Below are 11,794 nucleotides of genomic sequence, written 5' to 3'. Positions count from 1 at the left end.
TGCTCAGAATCACAGAATCGGGCCCATTGTGCACCTCTCCCATTACAGCATGAGCTTGTTGCTTGCGCAGCATAATTTAGTTAGTTTGCAAGATATACCTGCTTTCTCTTTTATCTGTGGTTGTACAAAGATAAAAATGTTCTTTTGAAATTCAGCATCAAACGCAGCAACTGCTATATGGTATGTGCGGGTGAGAGCATGAGCCCCGGGCAAGGACGCAACAATAATGGACTGGAGATTGGCTGTGTGGTGGATGCTGCCAGCGGGCTGCTCACATTCATTGCCAATGGCAAGGAACTGAGCACATACTATCAGGTACGTGGTCAGTGATGATTTCAGTCTTCTAGGGAGGAAGACTTCTTTCCCCCATTAAAGGAAAACACAGTTTGTAAGATCAAAAAGTAAAATAGACACATGTACACGTGCCCCTGGTCTGAAAACCAGCCGAGCAGACCTGCCCATAGCAAGTCCTCCCAATAGCTGTCCCAGCCACTGCACTCCTGTGACCTGAGAAACACCTTGGTGGTCTCACCCCAACAAAGCTGCACAATCACCACCACAAATGCCTGTAGCCAGACCACTGAGGCACTTGCAGATGCTGCTGACATAAATTACAGCTGAAGAATCTGCACAGATACTACACTACCGCATCCACCCAGAACCAAAACCAGTGTATCCTACCCAACTGGTACCCTAGAACCCATCTACAGGAAAAGCTATTTCCTACAAAAGCTACTTCATAAGTTTGGAAGAAGCTACTGTTTTACCAGATGAACAGATATCAAAGGAACACAAGAAACACGTGAATGGAAGGAAACATGACTCCTCCAAAGGAACACAATAATTCTCTAGTAACAGATCCCCCTCCCCAAAATAAATTTATAAAATGCCTGAAAAGAAATTCAAAGTAATGATCTTAAGGGATCTCAGTGAGATACAATAAAATGCAGATACTTCAACAAGATCAGGAAACCAATTCATGATCTGAATGAGACATTCAACGAAGAAATGCATATAGTAGAAAAGAACTAAACAGAAATCTTGTAACTCAAGAATTCAATAAATGAAATAAAATATACAACTGAGGGTTTCGACGACAGACTAGATCAAGCATAAGAAAGACTTTATGAACTTGAAGACAGGTCTTTTGAAATAACCCATCCAGAGGGAGAAAAAGAAATAAAAATAAGAAAGAAGGAAAAAAGCCTATAGAACTTATGGGATGCCACTGAGCAATGGAGAAAGGCACAGAAAACGTTTAACAAAATAATGACTAATAACTTTCCACATCTTTGGAAAGATATGGACATCCAGATCCAGGAAGCTCAAAGGATCTCAAAAGAATCAACCGAGAAAAGCCCTTTCCAAGGCGCATTATAATCAAACTGTCAAATATCAAAGAAAAAGAATCCTAAGAGTAATGAGAGAATAGCACCAAGTCATATATACTTGGATTTCCATTTGACTATCAGCAAGTTTCTCAGCAGAAACCTTGAAGGCTAGGGAAATGAGATATATTCAGTGTGCTGAAAGAACAACTGTCAGCCAAGAATACTATGTCTAGCAAAGCTATCCTTCAGAAATGAAGGAAAAATAGAGTACTCCACAGATGAGCAAAAGCAGAATGAATTCACCACCTCTGGACCTGCCTTAGAAGAAATGTCTAAGGCAGTGCTAAAGCTGGAAGCAAAAGGATGGTAATTACTATCATGAAAGCATGTAAAAGTATAAAACCCATTCGTAGAAGTAAATTTTAAATCAAACTCAGAATACTGCAGTACTGAAATGGTGCTATGCCAAATCTTTCAAACCTCTAGTACTCTAGTATGAAGGTTAAAAGTCAAAATTGTCAAAAGTAACTACAGCTACAAGTAGTTGTTAAGGAACATACAATATAGAGAGATGTAAATTAAGGCATCAGAAATATAAATTGTGAGGGGAGGGTAAAAGTCCAGAGTATTTTTTTTTTTTTTTGAGACAGAGTCTTGCTCTGTTGCCAGGCAATGGTGGGATCTTGGCTCACTGCAACCTCTGCCTTCTGGGTTCAAGCAATTCTCATGCCTCAGCCCCCTGAGTAGCTGGGATTATAGGCATGCACCACCACACCCAGGTAATTTTTGTATTTTTAATAGAGATGGGGTTTCATGATGCTGGCCAGGATGGTTTCGATCTCGATCTCCTGACCTTGTGATCCGCCCACCTCGGCCTCCCAAAGTGCTGGGATTACAGACATGAGCCACCATGCCTGGGAAGTCCAGAGTATTTTTATGCAACCAAATGTATCAGCTTAAGATGGTCTATTATAACTACAATATTGTTTATCTTAGTTTCATAGTAACCACAAAGAAAAAATTGCAGCAGTCACACTAATGAGAAAGGGAAAGGTATCAAAGCTTAGCACCACAAAAAGGTATCAAACCACAAAGGTAAGCAAGAGAGCAAGAAAGAAATGAAGGATCTAGAAAACAACAAACAAAATATTAGGAATAATTCCTTACCTATCAATAATAACCTTGAATGTAAATGAATTAAAATTGCTCAATTAAAATATATAGAGTGGCTGCATGGATAAAAAGCAAGACTCAACTATATGCTGCCCACTAGAGATTGACTTCACCTGTAAGGACAGACATAGCCTGAAAGTGAAGGGATGGAAAAAGATTTTCAATGCAAATGGAAACTGAGAGTGAGCAGAAGTAGCCACGCTTAGATAAAATAGACTTAATTCAAAAAATGTAAAAAAGAGTCAAAGAAGGTCATTAATAGAAAAGGATCAGTTAAGAAGATATAACAATTGTGAATTTATATGCATTCAACACTGGAGCATCCAAATATATGAAGTATGTTTTATCTAAAGGGAGAGATAGGCTTCAATGCAACAATAGTAGGGAAGTTCAACACCCCACTTTCAGCAACAGCAGATAATCCAGACAGAAATTCAGCAAGGAAACAGCAGATTTAAACTGCACTCTAGACCAAAGGGACATACTAGACATTTACAGAACATTCTGTGCAACAGATGTATAGCTGAAGAATACACATTATTCTCAACTGCTCATGGGGCATTCTCCAGGACAGATCATATGTTAGGCCACAAAATAAATCTTTAAAAATTTAAGATGATATCGTATATATTTTCTGATCACACTAGTATAAAACTAGAAATCAATCCTGAGAGGAACTGAGGAAACTTTATGAATACATAGACATTAAACAACATGCCCGTGAATAACCAGTGGGTAAATGAAGACATTAAAAAAGAAATTAAAAATTTTCTTGAGACAAACAAAAATGGAAACACAACATACCAAAAGCTATGGGATACAGCAGAGGCAGTTCTAAGAGGGAAGTTTACAGTATTAAGTGCCTACATTTAAAAAGTAAAAAATAAACCACCTAATATTACACCTCCAAAAACCACAAATACAAGAACAAACTAAACCCCAAATTAATAGAAGTAAATAAATAATAAAAATTGGAACAATAACAAAACAGAGACTAAACAATACAAAAGATCAATGATACGAAGAGTTGTTTTTTTGAAAAGACAAAATCAATAAACCTTTAGCTAGACAAAGAAAGAAAGAGATGACTCAAATAAATAAAATCCACATTGAAAAGAAGACATTACAACCTATACCACAGAAATACAAAGGATAATGAGAAAATATTATGAAAAATCGTATGCCAACAAATTGGATAACCTAGAAGAAATGGATAAATTCCTAGATGTATACAACCTACCAAGACTGACTTATGAAGAAATAGAAAATCTGAGCAGATTAATAGTGAGTGAGGAAATTGTATCAATAATGAAAAGTCTCCATCAAAGAAAAGCCCAGGACTAAATGGGGGAAAAGTTGAAAGCTTTTTTTTCTAAGGTATGGAACAAGACAAAGATGCCCACTTTCACCACTTCTGTTCAACATAATACTAGAAGTGCTAGCCAGAGAATTTGGCAAGAAAAAGAAATAAAAGGCATCCAAACTGGAAAAGAAGTCATCAAATTGTCTCAGTTTGTAGATGACATGATCTTATATATAAAAATACCTTTAAAAGTTTACTAAAAAACTGTTAAAACTAATACATTCAGTAAATTTGCAGGATACAAAATCAGCATACAAAAATCAGTATTTCTTTGCACTAGTAGTGAATGCTCTGAGAAAAAAAATCAAGATACAATCTCAGTTACAATAGCTTTAAAAATCAGTTATCGGCTGGGCGCAGTGACTCATGCCTGTAATCCCAGCACTTTGGGAGGCCAAGGCGGGTGGATCATCTGAGGTCAGGAGTTCTAGACCAGCCTGGCCAAAATGGTGAAACCTCGTCTCTACTAAAAATACAAAAAAATTAGCCGGGCGTGGTGCCGTGCACCTGTAATCCCACCTACTGGGGAGGCTGAGGCAGGAGAATCACTTGAACCCAGGAGGCAGTGGTTGCAGTGAGCTGAGCTCCAGCCTGGGTGACAGAGTGAGACTCCATCTCAAAAAAAAAAAAAAAATCAGTTATCTAGGAATACATTTAACAAAGGAGGTGTAAGATCTCTACACTGAAATCTATAAAACATTGGTGAAATAAATTTAAGAGGACAGAAATAAATGGAAAGATATCTCATGCTGTTGGATTGGATGGATTGGAAGAATTAATATTATTAAAATGTCCATAGTACAAAAAGTAATCTACAGATTCAGTGAAGTCCCTATCAAAATACCAATGACATTATTATTCTATTATAGAAATAGAAAAAATAATTCTAAATTTCTTATGAAATCACAAAAGACCCCAAGCAGCCAAAGCAATCTTGAGCAAAAAGAATAAAGCTGGAAACATCACACTAACTGAGTTTAAAATACACAAAGCCCATAGTAACCAAAACACTACCTGACTTGAAACTATACTACAAAGCTATGGTAACCAAAACAGACATATAGACCAATAAAACAGAACAGAGAACCCAGAAAAAAAACCACCTATCCATAGCCAACTAATTTTCAACAAAGGTGCCAAGAACACACATTGGGGAAAGGACAGTTTCTTCAATAAATGGTACTGGGAAAATTGAATATTCACATGCAGAAAAATGAAATTGGACCCCTATTTTTCACCATATACAAAAATCAACTCAAAGTGGATTAAAGACTTAATGTAGGACCTTAAACTATGAAACTACTGGAAGAAAACATGGGGGAAACACTTCATGACATTGGACTGGGTAAGGATTGTTCGGACAAGACCTCAAAAGCACAGGCAACAAAAGCAAAAATAGACAAGTGGGATTATATCAAACTAAAAATCCTCTGCACAGCCAAGGAAACAATTAACAGAGTGAAAAGACAATCTACAGAATGGGACAAAATATTTGCAAACTATACATCTGATAAGGGATCAATATCCAGAATATATAAGGAACACAAACAACAATAGTAAAAACAATTGATTTAAAAGGGGGCAAAAGACCTTAATAAACATTTCTCAAAAGAAGGCATACAAATGGCCAACAGGCATATGAAAATATGCTCAACATCACTAATCATCAGCAAAGTGCAAATCAAAACCACAATATTACCTTATTCCAGTTAAAATGGCTATTATCAAAAAGACAAAAGATAATAAGCATTGGCAAGGATGTTGAGGAAGAGGGAAACTCATACACTGTTGGTGGGAATGTAAATGAATATAGCCATTATGAAAAACAGTATGGAGGTTCCTCAACAAATTAAGAATAGTACTACCATATGATCCAGAATTCCTCGTACTGGGTATATATCCCAAGGAAAGGAAATCAGTGTGTGGAAGGAATATCTGCACTCCTATAATTATCACAGCACTACTCACAATAGCCAAGATAGGGAATCAGCCTAAGTGCCCATCAATGGATTAGTAAGTGAAGAAAATGTGGTATATATACACAGTGGAATACTATTTGGTCATAAAAAAAATGAGAACCTGTCATTCGCACCAATATGGGTGAGCCTGGAGGATATTGTGTTTAGTGAAATAAGCCAGACATAGAAAGAAAAATACTGCACTGCCCACTCATATGTAGAATCGAAAAAAGTTAATGTCATGGAAGTAGTGAATAGAATAGTGGTTATCAGAGACTGGGAAGGGTAGGTGAAAGTGGGGGAGAGGGAGCAGATACCCAATGGATATAGAGTTAACATTAGAAAGGAAGAATAAGCGCTGGTGTCCTATTGGACAGTAGGGTGACTATAGTCAACCATCAGGTATTGTATATCTCAAAATAGCTAGAAGAGAGGATTTTGTATGTTCTTACCACAAAGAAATGAAAAATGTTCAAAGTGATAGACATGCTAATTACCCTGATTTGATCATTACACAATGTATGCATGTATCAAAACATCATGTTACACCCCATTAAATATCTACAATGTGTCAATTAAAAAACAGTAAATTAGAAATTAAAAGAAAATGGAAAAAGTTAGATTAATTATGTATGTTTACTTCTGTTAAATAATGACAATGCCATAAGCCCTTCAGAGTAGACAGAGTATGTTCCCCAAGCAGTGTTCACATAGTAATGAAATACTCTAATTCTTGAAGGAGCACATCAATCAATATGCAAGAAAGGAAAATCTCTGGGCTCCTTCTATAAAGTATTCCTTTGTTGTTATAAAGAAAAACTTTTTCCCTTGTCTTGTTTCATTACTAACATTATTAAATTCATTTGTGTATTTCAGGTGGAACCGAGTACAAAATTATTTCCTGCGGTTTTTGCACAAGCTACAAGTCCCAATGTTTTCCAGTTTGAGTTGGGAAGAATAAAGGTAATAAAACTCATTCCTGGTATTGTATTTGTATTTTTTCTATTAGGATATAGCATTGATTTATTCTGAAATGAATTCAGTATATCAGTACTGATATGAATCAAATAAATCATTCTTTCAAGAAAAGATAGCCATGCTTGAAAATCTCTTTCAGGTCACAAGGGTAACAAAATAATTAAAAAGTGTTTCTCTTTAGTTATCATATGTATATTATTGAATAAAAGGCTTATAGAAAAAAAATGCCGAGATTACACACATTGCAGTAGTCATTGAACTCATAGTGAGCTAATGAATGGACTTAAAGATCTGAAACCATGCCACCTACAATAGTGGTATGTATGGAATACTCCAGTAACATAAATGAAAGAACAACTCAGTTGGATGGGTTGGATCAGCTAAAGCTCAAAGAAGAGGTAACATTTAGTTTGATTACTAACTGTAAAATAGGAGCTCTTGGGGTACGTTTATTAGGAGAGGTCATTCTGGGCAGAGGATGAGAAGAAGCAAAAATATGTAAGAGTGAACATGCTGAAGGTTAAGGAATTCAGTGTAACCATAACAAAGGATGCCTTCCAGAATGTGGCTGGAGATTAAGATGGATAAAAGGTAGAACAAGTCCAAGTTGAAAAGGTCTTGTGTGCCATGTGAAAAGGTTAGCACCTATTACATAGACAAGGGAAATCCATTGGAAATTTGAAGAAGGAGATTGAGCATAATGAAACTTGTTTTGGAAAAATATGTTGTTATTAATGTGGAGGTGGGCAAGAATGAGAATAATCAGTAGCAATGAGGTGTCAATAATTTGATACTGTCTACATGGAAGACAGTGATTAGAGCCATGGAAGTCAGAATGAAAAATGATAAATGTGAAAATATTCTAGAGAAGAAATGAATACACGAAGGCCTGTGGTGGGTGATGACATGATGTGATTTCTGCCCAGTGCTCTGAATGTCAAAGTGAAGAAATTCAATGAAGGACGGGTAAACGGCGGGAGTAACTATGACTCTCTTAAGGTAGCCAAATGCCTAGTCATCTAATTAGTGACGTTCATGAATGGATGAACGAGATTCCCACTGTCCCTACCTACTATCCAGCGAAACCACAGCCAAGGGAACGGGCTTAGTGGAATCCGCGGGGAAAGAAGACCCTGTTGAGCTTGACTCTAGTCTGGCACGGTGAAGAGCCATGAGAAGTGTAGAATAAGTGGGAGGCCCCTGGTGCCCCCCTGTCCCTGCAAGGGGACAGGGTGGGGCAAGGCCAGAGGTGAAATACCACTACTCTGATTGTTTATTCACTGACCCCGTGAGGTGGCCCCAAGGGGCTCTTGCTTCTGGCGCCGAGTGCCCAGCCACATGCATATGCCAAATTGTAAAGACCATCGATGCTAGGAAGAAACTGCATCAACTAATGAGCAAAATAACCAGCTAACATCATAATGACAGGATCAAATTCACACATAACAATATTAACCTTAAATGTAAATGGGCTAAATGCTCCAATTAAAAAACACAGACTGGCAAATTGGATAAAGAGTCAAGACCCATCAGTGCTGTATTCAGGAGACTCATCTCATGTGCAGAGACACACATATGCTCAAAATAAAGGGATGGAGGAAGATCTACCAAGCAAATGGAAAACAAAGGCAGGGATTGCAATCCTAGTCTCTGATAAAACAGACTTTAAACCAACAAAGATCAAAAGAGACAAACAAGGCCATTACATAATGGTAAAGGGATCAATTCAACAAGAAAAGCTAACTATCCCAAATATATATGCACCCAATACAGGAGCACCCAGATTCATAAAGCAAGTCCTTAGAGACGTACAAAGAGACTTAGACTCCCACACAATAATAATGGGAGACTTTAACACCCCACTGTCACCATTAGACATATCAACGAGACAGAAAGTTAACAAGGATATCCAGGAATTGAACTCAGCTCTGCACCAAGCGGACCTAATAGACATCTACAGAACTCTCCACCCCAAATCAACAGAATATACATTCTTCTCATCACCACATCGCACTTACTCCAAAATTGACCACATAGTTGGAAGTAAAGCACTCCTCAGCAAATGTAAAAGAACAGAAATTATAACAAACTGTCTCTCAGACCACAGTGCAATCAAACTAGAACTCAGGATTAAGAAACTCACTCAAAACCACTCAACTACATGGACACTGAACAACCTGCTCCTGAATGACTATGGGGTACATAACAAAATGAAGGCAGAAATAAAGATGTTCTTTGAAACCAACGAGAACAAAGACACAACATACCAGAATCTCTGGGACACATTTAAAGTAGTGTGTAGAGGGAAACTTATAGCACTAAATGCCCACAAGAGAGAGCAGGAAAGATCTAAAATTGACACCCTAACATCGCAATTCAAAGAACTAGAGAAGCAAGAGCAAACACATTCAAAGGCTAGCGGAAGGCAAGAAATAACTAAGATCCGAGCAGAACTGAAGGAGATAGAGACACAAAAAACCCTTCAAAAAATCAATGAATCCAGGAGCTGGTTTTTTGAAAAGATCAACAAAATTGGTAAACCACTACCAAGACTAATAAAGAAGAAAAGAGAGAAGAATCAAATAGATGCAATAAAAAATGACAAAGGGGATATCACCATCAATCCCACAGAAATACAAACTACCATCAGAGAATACTATAAACACCTCTATGCAAATAAACTAGAAAATCTAGAAGAAATGGATAAATTCCTCGACACATACACCCTCCCAAGACTAAACCAGGAAGAAGTTGAATCCCTGAATAGACCAATAATAGGCTCTGAAATTGAGGCAATAATTAATAGCCTACCAACCAAAAAAAGTCCAGGACCAGACAGATTCACAGCCGAATTCTACCAGAGGTACAAGGAGGAGCTGGTACCTTTCCTTCTGAAACTATTCCAATCAATAGAAAAAGAGGGAATCCTCCCCAACTCATTTTATGAGGCCAGCATCATCCTGATACCAAAGCCTGGCAGAGACACAACAAAAAAAAAGAACTTTAGACCAATATCCCTGATGAACATCGATGCAAAAATCCTCAATAAAATACTGGCAAACGGAATCCAGCAACACATCAAAAAGCTTATCCACCATGATCAAGTGGGCTTCATCCCTGGGATGCAAGGCTGGTTCAACATACACAAATTAATAAACGTAATCCAGCATATAAAAAGAACCAAGGACAAAAACCACATGATTATCTCAACGGATGCAGAAAAGGCCTTTGACAAAATTCAACAGCCCTTCATGCTAAAAACTCTCAATAAATTAGGTATTGATGGGACGTATCTCAAATTAATAAGAGCTATTTATGACAAACCCACAGCCAATATCATACTGAATGGGCAAAAAGTGGAAGCATTCCCTTTGAAAACTGGCACAAGTGGCCTTCTCTCCCCACTCCTATTCAACATAGTGTTGAAAGTTCTGGCCAGGGCAATCAGGCAAGGAAAAGAAATAAAGGGTATTCAATTAGGAAAAGAGGAAGTCAAATTGTCCCTGTTTGCAGATGACATGATTGTATATTTAGAAAACCCCATCATCTCAGCCCAAAATCTCCTTAAGCTGATAAGCAACTTCAGCAAAGTCTCAGGATACAAAATCAATGTGCAGAAATCACAAGCATTCTTATACACCAACAACAGACAAACAGAGAGCCAAATCATGAGTGAACTCCCATTCACAATTGCTTCAAAGAGAATAAAATACCTAGGAATCCAACTTACAAGGGATGTGAAGGACCTCTTCAAGGAGAACTACAAACCACTGCTCAATGAAATAAAAGAGGACACAAACAAATGGAAGAACATTCCATGCTCATGGGTAGGAAGAATCAATATCATGAAAATGGCCATACTGCCCAAGGTAATTTATAGATTCAATGCCATCCCCATCAAGCTACCAATGACTTTCTTCACAGAATTGGAAAAAACTACTTTAAAGTTCATATGGAACCAAAAAAGAGCCTGCATTGCCAAGTCAATCCTAAGCCAAAAGAACAAAGCTGGAGGCATCATGCTACCTGACTTCAAACTATACTACAAGGCTACAGTAACCAAAACAGCATGGTACTGGTACCAAAACAGAGATACAGACCAATGGAACAGAACAGAGGCCTCAGAAACAACACCACACGTCTACAACCATCTGATCTTTGACAAACCTGACAAAAACAAGAAATGGGGAAAGGATTCCCTATTTAATAAATGGTGCTGGGAAAACTGGCTAGCCATATGTAGAAAGCTGAAACTGGATCCCTTCCTTACACCTTAAACAAAAATTCATCCAAGGTGGATTAAAGACTTAAATGTTCGACCTAAAACCATAAAAACCCTAGAAGAAAACCTAGGCAATACCATTCAGGACATAGGCGTGGGCAAGGACTTCATGTCTAAAACACCAAAAGCAATGGCAACAAAAGCTAAAATTGACAAATGGGATCTAATTAAACTAAAGAGCTTCTGCACAGCAAAAGAAACTACCATCAGAGTCAACAGGAAACCTACAGAATGGGAGAAAATTTTTGCATTTTTGCAATCTTCTCATCTGACAAGGGGCTAATATCCAGAATCTACAAATAACTCAAACAAATTTACAAGAAAAAAAACAACCCCATCAAAAAGTGGACAAAGGATATGAACAGACACTTCTCAAAAGAAGACATTTGTGCAGCCAACAGACACGAAAAAATGCTCATCATCAATGGCCATCAGAGAAATGCAATCAAAACCACAATGAGATACCATCTCACACCAGTTAGAATGGTGATCATTAAAAAGACAGGAAACAACAGGTGCTGGAGAAGATGTGGAGAAATAGGAACACTTTTACACTGTTGGTGGGACTGTAAACTAGTTCAACCATTGTGGAAGTCAGTGTGGCGATTCCTCAAGGATCTAGAACTAGAAATACCATTTGACCCAGCCATCCCATTACTGGGTATATACCCAAAGGATTATAAATCATGCTGTTATAAAGACACATGCA

General features: G+C 37.6%; 1 protein-coding gene across 4 annotated transcripts in view; it reads left to right on the top strand.

Moving 5' to 3' along the window:
- The window catches only part of RYR2 (ryanodine receptor 2), a 788,503-nt gene that overhangs the window by 548,341 nt on the left and 228,368 nt on the right, over positions 1-11,794 (top strand). For all 4 annotated transcript variants that reach the window (XM_034949586.3, XM_055098600.2, XM_055098645.2 and 1 more), the window contains 2 exons: positions 156-315; positions 6,702-6,788. In XM_034949586.3, the coding sequence (XP_034805477.1) occupies positions 156-315; positions 6,702-6,788 (247 nt within the window). The remainder of the gene's footprint in view (positions 1-155; positions 316-6,701; positions 6,789-11,794) is intronic.

Source organism: Pan paniscus, chromosome 1, assembly GCF_029289425.2.
Source record: "Pan paniscus chromosome 1, NHGRI_mPanPan1-v2.0_pri, whole genome shotgun sequence".
In the NCBI taxonomy this organism is placed as follows: domain Eukaryota; kingdom Metazoa; phylum Chordata; class Mammalia; order Primates; family Hominidae; genus Pan; species Pan paniscus.
Note: the sequence above shows the minus strand (reverse complement) of the source record. Positions and strands in the feature narration are given on the sequence as shown.